Source organism: Carettochelys insculpta, chromosome 6, assembly GCF_033958435.1.
Source record: "Carettochelys insculpta isolate YL-2023 chromosome 6, ASM3395843v1, whole genome shotgun sequence".
In the NCBI taxonomy this organism is placed as follows: Eukaryota; Metazoa; Chordata; order Testudines; family Carettochelyidae; genus Carettochelys; species Carettochelys insculpta.
In genome coordinates this window covers 47,459,626-47,472,083 of record NC_134142.1, presented here as the reverse complement: position 1 = coordinate 47,472,083, position 12,458 = coordinate 47,459,626, and the positions used below count along the sequence as shown (strand labels likewise).

Sequence of the window (12,458 nt, the reverse complement as noted above, 5' to 3'; positions counted from 1 at the left end):
CATAGATGGGGAAATGAGGCTCAAAAACCCTAATTCAGAAAAAACATTTAAAAGTATGGCCGTGTCTACACTAGCCCAAAACTTAAAAATGGCCCTGCAAATGGCCATTTCGAAGTTTACTAATGAAGCGCTGAAATACATATTCAGCACCTCATTAGAATGGCAGCAGCCGCGGCACTTTGAAATTGATGTGGCTCGCAGCAATGCCGCTCATCCAGATGGGGCTCCTTTTCGAAAGGACCCTGGCAACTTTGAAATCCCCTTATTCCTATCTGCTGTTTGGAATAAGGGGATTTCAAAGTTGCCGGGGTCTTTTCGAAAGGGAGCCCTGTGTGGACGAGCCGCACGGCTACGTGCCGCGTCAATTTCGAAGTGCCGTGGCTGCCGGCATTCTAATGAGGCGCTGAATAAGTATTTCAGCGCTTCATTAGTGAACTTCGAAATGGCCATTTGCATGGCCATTTCGAAGTTGTGGGCTAATGTAGATGTAGCCTGTGTGTTTAAGTCCAGTGTTTAAAATTAAGCATGTGCTGAAGTGCTTGCTTAACAGAGACTAGTCAATCAGGGACCAAGAGATTCAATGGCTTGCCCATTGTTGTACAAGAAGTCTATGACAATTGGCAACTGCACCCATACGTCTCAAATGACAGATCAGCGTTTTAAGAACAAGACCATTCCTTCCATTCTCAGTCCTGCTTATGTTTTCTTATTACATAAATTTCTGATGTCTGAGTAGTACAAATAATTTTGTTCCATCGTGTGTGTTAATAGGTCAAACATGACCAGAATCACTGAGATTTTACACTTTGGAAGTTGATGCATAATTTACTCTGAAAAGATTTTTATTTTTAAAAATCTATCACAGTTTGGTTTGAATCAGTTTATTAAAAAGCCTAGGTTAGAGGGCAATGATTACAACCTGTCAAAATGTCAGTTGCTTAAAAGTGACTGCAGAACTCAGCTTCCTCTTTCAAACTATGGTACGTCAGTACAGCTAAATGTACGCTGTCTACAATGCAAATACAGGTTGAACCTCTCGTCAGCCATCCTTGGAATCGGACCATTGCTGAATGAGAGAATTTGCCAGACTATAGAAGGTCAATACTGTCTAGCACATTACTAACACTTCTACTACTTCCTGGGTTCTTAGAAGACATGTAGGGGTAATTTAGAACTAAATTACAGCACGGAACACTGAGAGCCAAGGCTAATGACTGTCAAACTTTATGGGGCCATAAGAAATGTGGTCACAACCATGGTAAGTGGTTATCTGTCTAACTAAAAATCATGCTGGATTACAGATGTTGCTGGACAAGAGAGTTCCGGATTAGAGAGGTTCAACCTGTACTACAAAAATAAGGGGCACAGACAGACTGTTTTTGTTTCAGTATTTCTAGGTAACTGCTAAATACATAATAAAACCAAATATTTTGCTCAAACAATCTTACCATGAACTAGATGGACAATACAGTGCATAATTCCCATACAATTAATTCTAATTCATGTACAAGGAACTATATGACAAACATTGACATTTTTACCTTAACTGAGATGCTTTTACAGTAACAGATTCATACAGTTCTTTTTTAATAGGCTGGACTTTGTATTTGAACAAGGAGGGGTCAATTAATGCTCTTTTCTTCCTAAAAAGTAAAGTAAAATGAAGTATTTTGAACACACAATCACATTTCTAAACATATTTTATAACATGGATCTTAAAAGTAATTATATTTACCAACACAATAGGCCTCTGGAAAGTACATTAGCAGACATAATGGTACTCGTAACTTCCAATTAACAAACATACTTTTAAGCAAAATAAAAATTCCAAGCACATGTAAACTTACATTTTAAAATCAGAAAGAACTTAGTTTAATAAAGACTAATTATAATTTAAGCCTTACTTCATGCTATTATCATCAGCTACTGACACAAATCAAGCAAAGCAGAGGGGAAAACAAACAGCTATCTTGCTGTAATAACTAAAATGTAACACCTGAAAGTACAAGTCTGTGAGAATGAATCCTAATGACAGCATTTTGAAAGGAAGAGGTTTTACAAGGTAATGCATTTCTTACTGAATTTTTTTGGGGGGCGGGGGGAGAAATCAATTGACAAGGAGTCATGATTGTTTCTGAGAATGTATTTTGTCACCTCTTATGACAACAAATTAGTACAGTAGAGAGCACATGTTTTTCTTATGAAGAGCTCACGTATGTCTCATCACCAGGGATCCTAGAAATCAGTTTTCCTCAAGGAAAAAAAATAACCACAGAATTTGCATTTCTACAGAAACTCTTTAGGTTACATTTTATACGATCTAATTGGGATGAGGGCAAGATTCAATAATCAAATACAGCAAACCCCTGAAATATGTGGCTTCAAGTTGCGCGTAACTCACTTCAACGGAAGTTAAGCACAACTTGAAGCTGCTCTCAGCCCATCAGCCTGCCTAGCTGCCCGCAGCTTTGGGCAGCTAGACAGGCTAAGAACCCCTTCTCCCTGCCTTCCCCCAGCCGCACAGTTGGGGAAAAACAGGGAGAAGCAGCCAGGAAACCGACCTGGTCAGTTTCCCATATCCTGAAAGAAGCAGGAGCTGGGAACTAAGCAGCAGCTTGATTCCCAGCTACCCACCCCAACTTGCGTGAAAATTTGAGTTATGCGGGGGCTGCAGAAACGTAACCCCTGCATAACTTGGGGTTTTACTGTATGACAGAATCAGCAAAGAGCTTTCTACCCCTTATTTTAAGACAGGTGAGGGGCTGGGGCACTCAGCCATAAGTAGAGCTGACAGTTGGTGTCCCAGGCACCCACAGGGTGACAGCCAGAGCTCCAGCCACTGTTAGGCCAAGCAATGAAGGGTCCTGTGGCACCTTATAGACTAACAGAAAAGTTCTGAGCATGAGCTTTCGTGAGCACAGACTCACTTCATCGGATGATCCGATGTTAGGCCAAGGTGGCTGGTGGTTCAAGTAATGCGGAGCCAGACAGAGGCTCAGATAAATGGGGTTCTACTGTACCTCAATAAAAATGTATTCAACAGATAGCTATATATAGCATCTAGAAAAACTAAAGTTCAGTGTTTCATTTTAATTGTGCAAAAATGCAGATTTTTATGTTTTCTTTAAAAATTAGAGAAATTTGATTGAATGACAGAAAACCAGGATATCTAGTTGGCACCAATCTGATGATGTTTTCCTACACCTGTGCTTGTGAGGCTAAACATTGTCAAAACATGTCAAAGCCAATATTTTTAAACCTATTTGATTTTTATTTCAAAATTAGACAATAACTCAAACAGAATTATTTACATACCAAAAGCATACAATGAAATTAAGTGCCGTGAGGGTGCTATGATTTTTTTTTGTTTCAACTAGTTTGTGTTTTACTACATAGTAATACTTAGCTCTTCTATAGTGCTTTTCATCTGTAATCTCAAAGAGCTATTGCTTTGGCAGGCACAGGACTGAACAAATCAAAATTAATCGGGATGGGAAATATGAAGGAATGGTATCTTTTTGGCAGAACACATTGCTATTCAGTCCTTACATCATTTATGAAATACATGGACTGACTCTACTGCCTATTGTAGCTTGCCTTTCTTTTACCATTCCTAAAACTATTTTTATTGTAAAAGAATACATCCAAGAGATTCTTGAAAACTATATGGATTACAGATAGGAGATTGGCTCCAGAGTTCTGATTAATACACTAGGCTCTGTACACTACAAAAGTACAGATGCACAACACTTTACAAAAACAAACAAATAAGAAAAAAACCAGCCCTTTAAGACAGAGCCAAAGTCCTCTGAAAATGAGAGTCTCTTACCCAGATTTAAGACATAACTATTTTTCTAACAGAAATCACTCCCTGTTGCGCAACATTTTTCTGAAAGAGCCGCCAGGTGATAAAGTCTTAAAACCAGATTGTTTCTTAAGAGTTTTGTTCGACTTAAATATATACATCCCTACCTCAAGGAAGGAATTTGTCTTGTTCAGGGCACCATATAGAAAGGTTAGTCACTGTAGTAATGGTGGTTCTTCGAGATGTGTCCCCGTGGGTGCTTCACATTAGGTGTCGGGCTTGCCTGGCGCCGCATATCGGATCTTACAAGCAGTTTCTGCCGGACCGCACATGCGCCGGTGCGCGCCGCTCCCTTGCGCGCTCCTGGCCATGTGTGCGATCCGGTCCCCGCCAGTTCCTTGACCAACCGCCTCGGATGCTCCTGCAAAACACTAAACAGAGATCCGAAGCGGGGAGGATGGGCGGGTAGTGGAGCACCCACGGGGACACATCTCGAAGAACCACCGTTACTATGGTGAGTAACCTGTCTTTCTTCTTCGAGTGTCCCCGTGGGTGCTCCACATTAGGTGACTACCCAGCAGTAACCCAAGATAGGAGGTGGGTAATCGGATTATGTACAGCTTGTCCTCGAGAGGACCGCTGTCGAGAGACGGGTATCCTCTTGGAATACCCTGTGAAGGGCGTAATGTTTGGCGAAGGTGTCGTAGGATGACCAGGTCGCCGCTCTGCAAATGTCTTTTAGCGCAACGCCCTTGAAAAAGGCTCTTGATGCCGCCACCGCCCTAGTGGTATGAGCCCTGGGCGTGGCCAGTAAAGGAGTCTTTTTGAGTTCGTAGCACATTTTTATGCAGGATACGATGTGCTTTGAGATTCTCTGCAAAGAGAGACCTTCTCCTTTCAATTTGGGAGCAAGAGAGACTAGGAGTCTATCCATTTTCCGGAAGGACTTGGTCCTGTCTATACAGAAGGCTAGCGCCCTCCTCACATCCAGGAGGTGTAGGCGCGCCTCTTTGTTAGAGTTATGAGGCTTTGGATAAAACGAGGGTAAAACAATAGGTTCGTTAATATGAAACTCAGAAGAAACTTTAGGAACAAAGGCTGGATGCAGCCGTATGGTTACCGCCTCCTTGGAAAAAACAGTGCAGGGTGGCGTTGCCATAACTGCCGCAAGCTCGCTCACCCTGCAAGCTGATGTGATTGCTAGAAGAAAGGTCGTCTTTATCGTAAGGAGGGGTAGGGAAACCGTGGCCAAAGGCTCGAACGGTGGTCCCGTTAGCGCATTAAGCACCAGGTCCAAGTTCCACGAAGGTGGAAGTGGTTTCCGAGGGCGGGTATAGTTTACCAACCCTTTGAGGAACCTGGTAACCATGGGATGGGCGAACACCGTGTGCCCTTCCTCTTCGTGTCTGAACGCCGAAATGGCGGCAAGGTGGACCTTTAACAAGGATAGTGAGAGTCCTCTTCTCTTGAGGTCCAGTAGATACTCTAATATTACAGGTATAGGCACCGAAAGGGGGGCTAGCTGTTTGGTAGAACACCATGCCATGAAGCAAGTCCATTTCTGCTTGTAGGTCTTCCTGGTGGAAGCTCTCCTGCTACTTTCTAGGACTTGTTGCACTTCCTCCGTACATGTCCTCTATAGGGAGCTGAGCCATGGATTAACCACGCTTGTAGTCGCAGGCCTTGGGGGTGCAGATGCACTATGGACCCCTGGGCTTGCGTGAGCAGATCCGGCACCACCGGAAGGGGCATCGGTGGACGGTCCGACATGCGCAGGAGTAGGGGGAACCATTGCTGTCGATCCCACGTTGGGACTATCAGGATCATTCAGGCTCCGTCCCTCCTGGCTTTCTGCAAGACTTTGTGGATCAGCACTGTGGGAGGAAAAGTGTAAAGCAGGGGGCCCCTCCAGGAGATCGCGAATGTGTCCCCCAGGGACCCCCGTCCCAGTCCTGCCCTGGAGCAGAATCGTGGGCACTTCTTGTTGTGTTGAGTGGCAAACAGGTCTATCTGGGGAAAGCCCCATGCATGAAAAATCGGTCGTAGCAGATCGGGACGGATCTGCCACTCGTGCATGAGTGCAAAACGCCTGCTCAGCTGGTCTGCCTTCACATTGTGAGCACCTGGTAAGCATGAGGCTTTCAAGGTTATATTGTTGGCGATGCACCAGTTCCACAACCGGACTGCTTCCGCACATAAGGCACGGGACCGAGCTCCTCCTTGCCGATTTATATAAAACATGGTGGAGGTATTGTCTGTACTGATCCCGACTACTTTGCCTTGTATATGGTCTCGAAAGTGTCTGCAGGCGATGAACACTGCTCTGAGCTCCAGTATATTTATGTGCAGTGACTGCTCCGTGGAGGACCACAGCCCTTGCATCACCTCTTCGCCCATGTGTGCTCCCCACCCTATGAGGGAGGCATCTGTAGTAAGAAAAACCGATATTTGTGGTTGGTGGAAGGGTACCCCCTGTTAGCAAGTTCTTGGGGTTCACCCACCATTGCAGGGATTTGTGCACCTCTGTCGTGGGCGACACCACCCTGTGAACGGTGTGTGCTGCCCGTTTGTATACACTTGCCAGCCAGTGCTGCATGCTGCGCATGTGTAACCTGGCGTTCCGTACTACGAACGTCACTGCTGCCATGTGGCCCAGCAGCTGTAAGCACGTCAGAACCGGCACCGTAGGGCTGAAGGTGATGACTTGCACGAGGGAGCCGATGGCCCGAAAGCGAGTCTCTGGTAGATACACTCTCGCTGTAATAGAATTTATGCGTGCCCCTATGAACTCTATGTCCTGTGTGGGGTCTATCTTTGATTTTGCCAGATTGATAACCAGGCCGAGTGAAGAGAACATGCCTGCTGTGACGCGTATCATGCATAGTACCTCCTCCTTCGAGGCCCCTTTGAGTAGGCAGTCGTCCAGATACGGGAATATAAATACCCCCTGTCTGTGCAGGTAGGCTGACACCACTGCCAAGGTCTTGGTGAAGACTCTGGGGGGCCAAGGAGAGGCCAAACGGTAGGACCTTGTATTGAAAATGTTCTTTGCCTACTATAAACCGGAGGAATCGTCGGTGAGCCAGATGGATAGTTATGTGAAAATACGCGTCTTGTAAGTCGAGGGCTGCGAACCAATCTCCATCGTCTAGTGCCGTAAGGATGGAGGTGATTGTGATCATCCGAAAGCGTTGCTTGCGCAGGTACCAGTTGAGGCCTCAAAGATCTAAGATGGGCCTCCAGCCTCCTGTCTTTTTCTCTGTGAGGAAGTACCTCGAGTAGAACCCTCTCCCTTGCAGTTGCTCCGGCACTCTTTCCACTGCCCCTATGAGCATGAGATGGTCTACCTCCTGCTTGAGCCTCTCTACGTGGGAGGCCTCCTGGAGGTGGGGCCTGGGTGGAGGTCGTGGCGGTGGGAGCGACTGGAAGGGGATGGCGTACCCCGTGGCTATGATCTCCAGCACCCATTTGTCTGTGGTGATCCTTTGCCACTGGTCGTAGAATGGTCGGAGGCGATGGTGGAATAACCGCTTCGGATGACCTTGTGCGATGGTAGTGAGGGTGCAGCCCTGGATCTGTGTGTCAAACTTGTGGCCTTTGGCCCTGCCCCGAGGACGCACGGCTCTGTTGGGAACGTCGCCTGGGAGTTCTGTACTGCTGCTGCTGTTGATGTCGCCCTTGCTCGTAACCCCTGTGATACTGGGGACGCTGTTGCTAGTAGTGGTACTGTCTTTGTTGAGGGTAGTACTTCTTCTTTCTGTATGGAGGGGTGTAAATCCCCAGGGTCCTAAGTGTGGCTCTTGAGTCTTTACTGGAATGAAGGGCCAAGTCAGTTGATTCAGCAAACAGCTTCTGCGAGTCGAAGGGAAGATCGACGATCTTTGCCTGAAGATCCCTCGGTATACCCGAAGTCTGGAGCCAGGACTCCCTTCGCATCACCACTGCCGTAGCTGTGGAGCGTGCTGCTGTGTCTGCAACATCCAGGGCGATCTGAACTCCTGTCCTCGAGGCCGCGTAGCCTTCTTGCACGATGGCCTTGAGCACCGGTTTCTTGTCCTCTGGAAGCGAGTCCATGAGGGAGGTTAACCTAGTGTAGTTGTCGAAATTATGGTTCGCTAAATGCGCTGCGTAATTTGCCATTCGCAACAGTAGAGTGGAGGAGGAGTAGACCTTTCTGCTGAACAGCTCTAGCTTCTTGGCATCTTTGTCTGTTCCCCCTGTCTTGAATTGAGATGTCTTTGATCTTTGTTGCGACGACTCCGCCACCAAGGAATTTGGTTGTGGGTGGCTGAACAAGAACTCCATGTCGTTCGCCAGCACGAAGTATTTCTTATCCGCTCTCTTGTGGACAGGCGGAATAGTCGCGGGGGTCTGCCATATCATAGTGGCGGACTCCAAGATCGCTTCATCAAGCGGTATTGCTATTTTGGAGGAGGCCGAAGGTCTCAGATTTTTGAGGAGCTTATGGTGTGTCTCTTGCACCTCTGCTGTCTGGATGCCTTGCGTGAAAGCCACCCTCTTAAACAGCTCTTGAAACTGTTTGAGATCGTCCAGAGGATGGACGTCCCCCGGGGCCGTAGCCTCGTCCGGGGAGGAGAGCGAGGAACCACTAGGGTACGCCTCTCTGGACCCTTCCAGTTCCTGTTGGCGATGGTATATCCGCTCGCTGGACGCTTGCAAGGGAAACTCTCGGGGTTCCATAACCAGTTCCCCCTGAGATACTTGAGTCTCTGTCCCCATTCGCGATTGCCCTCGGGGATACGGGACCGTCTGTGGGGATCTTTCCCTGGTAGACTGCTGGTGGTGTCTATGCCCCGCGTGATAGGGGCGACCATGGCAGCATGGGCACTGTTCTTGGGAAGGTGACCTGGACCACTCCCTTGGTGCATACCCTCTGCGTCTGGGGGAGCGAGATCGTCGAGAGACCTGGGACACTGGAGAGAGCGATTTGTGATAGTACTCCAGCGGCTCAAACCCCAGGAAGGGTGAAGGTGGTCCCAACCAGGGAGAGGCTGGTTGTAAAAATGGAGATGGGGGCTCCGGGTAGGCTAGGGGGGACCCCTGCCTTCTAGTTGGAGTCTCCAGCATGAGCGGAGGGCTGAGAGAAAGCAACTCTGCAGCCCTGTCTGGAGAGGGGCTGCGGTGCCTTGTTTTGTGTGCAGCCTTCCCCCTCCCTTGAGGGGGTAGCTCCGCCCCCTGACGTGCAGGGGATCTCGGCCCTGTCCGCCCCACTCTCGGCACGCTTATGAGCGGTGCCGCACAGGCGGTGTCCTCCGGTGCCTGCAGGCTGCGTGCCTGCGCACTCTGCACCACCGGTTCCCCGGGGGTCGGTGCCGCTGCCTGCAGTGCCGCCGGTACTGGCGCTTGTTTAGCCGCCGCCCTGCCTGCAGTGCGGGGCGGCTGTTTGATTATCGGAGGCTGAGCCGCCTCCACGTTGCTCTCTGTGCCGCTGCTGATCAGCTGTTGCTGCGGCTGGGGGCTGTGCGCTCCTTCCGTCCCGCTCGCTGTTGATGCCGGCAGGGATCGGGCTAGGGAGGCTTTCCTCCGTTTTTGTGCTGATGGGGTGAGGGAGGCAGCTTTCCTTTTATGGGCCCCGGAGGGTCCCTCCTGCTGCGGCCGCTCCGGCACCTCTGGCTGGAGGGACTTGTCGAAAAGCAGCATTTTAAGCCGCATCTCCCTGTCCTTCCTTGCTCTGGCTGTTAATTTTGCACAGAAGGAGCATTTCTGCGTGACATGGGACTCCCCAAGGCACCTTATCCAGTGACTGTGCCCATCAGACACTGGCATTGCCTCTCGGCAAGACTCACATTTCTTGAATCCTGAAGAGGGCATTGTTGGTGAGTCTTTTAGTTGTTAATGGGGTACTTAGCACCTTCTCTGTGCTGTTTTCCCCCTCTCCGATAGCCTGCCGCAGCAGGAGGGCTAATGGCCCTAGGCTCCTGGCCTCCGGTGCTCCGCTTGTTACTAGGACTGGACTGAATGCCATCCCGCTTGTTGTTTCTTGTTTTTGGGGGTTTTTTTTGGGTTTTTTTTTGAAAATAACAACTGGCTAACTGAACAATAGACTAAGAACTTGAAAACTTTAAAGAAAAACAATTAAAACCATTGAATACGCCAACTTGGCCGTAACCTAGTCGGATTCCGTCTGCAGCCGACAGCGGTTAAGAGGAACTGGCGGGGACCGGATCGCGCACGTGGCCAGGAGCGCGCAAGGGAGTGGTGCGCACCGGCGCATGCGCGGTCCGGCAGAAACTGCTTGGAAGATCCGATCTGCGGCGCCGGGCGAGCCCGACGCCTAATGTGGAGCACCCACGGGGACACTCAAAGAAGAATGGTTGGATTTGTGAGCTAGCACTCTAATCCAAATTCTTGTAAAGGCAATGATTAAAATGTAAATCAGTGACTAAATTTTAAAATTATTACTATTTTATATACTGAATTTCTCATTTAAAAATAACAGTTACAATTAAATTTAATCACAAATGCGATACACACACACACACACACACACACACACACACAGAGGCTGTGTCTACATGGGCACAAATCTGCGAAATAGCTATATTTCGAAGATTACTAATGAGGCGCTGATTTGAATATTCAGCGCCTCAACAGCATTAGGACGTTTAGGCTGCGGCGCTTCGAAAGCATACAGCTCGGTGCAGCTACACGGGGCTCCTTTTGGAAAGGACCCGCACCTTTCCAAATTCCCTTATCCCGCTAACTGATCGGAACAAGGGGATTTCGAAAGGTGCATGGTCCTTTCGAAAAGGAGCCCCCACGTAGCCATGACAAGCCGCACGCTTTTGAAAGCGGGGCTTTCGAAGCGCTGCGGCTGGAAGCGTCCTAATGCTAATGAGGTGCTGAATATTCAAATTCAGCGCCTCATTAGTAATCCTCAAAATATGGCTATTTCGAAGATTTGTGCCCGTGTAGACACAGCCTTGCAGTATCATAAAAATGAATTAATGGCTCTAGGCTGTCCAGCATGACTACCAGCTCACCCTTTTTCAAAATTCTGGGCTTTCAATTTCTGTTTCTCGGCAGACTAAAAAGTAACATGAGCAAAGAAAGAGAGAAGCTGGACAGGATTGGTTTTGTTATGTATGTGGTAGTGGACCTTGGATAAGCACAGCAGAGGAGTTAATTAAGGCATTATCTTAAGACAGAGACAATACATAGCAAAGTGAAGTGGACAAGAAAGAAAGAGGGAAGATATTATTCTGCATGCGCATATGCGTGCACACACACGCCCTATATTTCATCACATTCTTGCCACGGAAAATTGTCATGGCTTCTGATCGTAAGAGAGACCCTATTTAAGTATATTTTGAAAAAAATTCCTTCCCTGGGTGAAAAAGGAAAATGTGTCAAGTGTAAGCAGTGCCAAAAGAAGATGCAGGGTCTAATTACAAGGATGAAGCATCACAAGGAAAACTGCTTATTGGGAGAAAATGATGTGGATATGGCTGAGTGGATCGACTGGTCAGTAACATATATTTCATTTTGCAATGCATCATTCTTCAAAGTTCTCTCTGCACCTTTTAGTATATGTATGATCTGACAAATAAGTTCTCAAGCTGTTTGCTGTGCTAGATGTTGCTAGGAAAAAAAAAGTTTATCTTAAACAAGCCGTAAAGATTAGCTAATTAGTTAACTGATTAAACTCTCTCAGGTAAATAATACAGAAAATTGCAGTAATAGGAATCTATTATCACCAAGTGTCATCTTCTTATCTAATATTGCACGTACCTTATTTGGGAAAGTCATGGACATAGACCAGGATGAAGCCATAAGCCTATTCCCTATTTTAGTGCAACATAACACAGCTTTTCAAGGAGAACCCCATTCTGTAATTTTTTTTTTTTTTTTTAAAGAAAAAGTTCGCTGGGGCTTACCCCAAAATTAAGTGCAATCTAAGCACAGTCTTCCTTCATTTTTTTGGTAACTTGATTTAAAACAAAATTTTTTTTTTTTGGTTTGGTGATTTAAATCAATGGTTTAAATTGCCTTGATTTAAAAAAAAAAAAAAAAAAAAAAAATTAACCTACCCTGATATAACCGTTAAACTGTGGAGGTTTGTAACTGCTAAAGTCACACAGGCCATAGAGCAAACCCTCAATTTATGCAAAGGTTACATCCTGGGCAACCTCTATGTAAATCAAATTTTGCATGAATGGGGCACAGGAAATTTACATCCATGTCTCATTTGCATCTTCCAGAAGAAGCAGCATGTGAAGACGCAGCCTATTATCCAGAATATTTGACTATCCGGCATCCTACCAGTCCCTAGGCTGCTAGATATGAAAGAGTTTACTGTAAGTTGCCAATATGAAGTCACTCCAAATTTACATTAGTATAAATGAGACCACAATCTGGTCCATGACTTTGGCCATCATATAGAAATATTCCTAGCAAATATTTAAATCCTTCTTTCCCACTTTTGGGACCTCTTTGTTCTAGCAGTAATAGACGTTAGAATAATAAGTTTAGGGGGAAAAAGACTCATAACACCTGGTAATACACACAAAACCCCAACCAACTTTTTAAGATAATAATGTACACGCATATGTTAAGAAAACTGTGGAATAAAGCACTTTGTTAATTAAAAAGATACTCATCAAGACTAGTGCTGTCGATTAATTTTAATCAT

The 12,458-nt window shown here is 46.6% G+C and overlaps 1 protein-coding gene across 2 annotated transcripts in view; it reads right to left on the bottom strand.

Moving 5' to 3' along the window:
• The window catches only part of BAZ1A (bromodomain adjacent to zinc finger domain 1A), a 122,354-nt gene that overhangs the window by 72,369 nt on the left and 37,527 nt on the right, over nucleotides 1–12,458 (bottom strand). For both annotated transcript variants that reach the window (XM_074996854.1, XM_074996855.1), the window contains exon 5: nucleotides 1,542–1,643. In XM_074996854.1, the coding sequence (XP_074852955.1) occupies nucleotides 1,542–1,643 (102 nt within the window). The remainder of the gene's footprint in view (nucleotides 1–1,541; nucleotides 1,644–12,458) is intronic.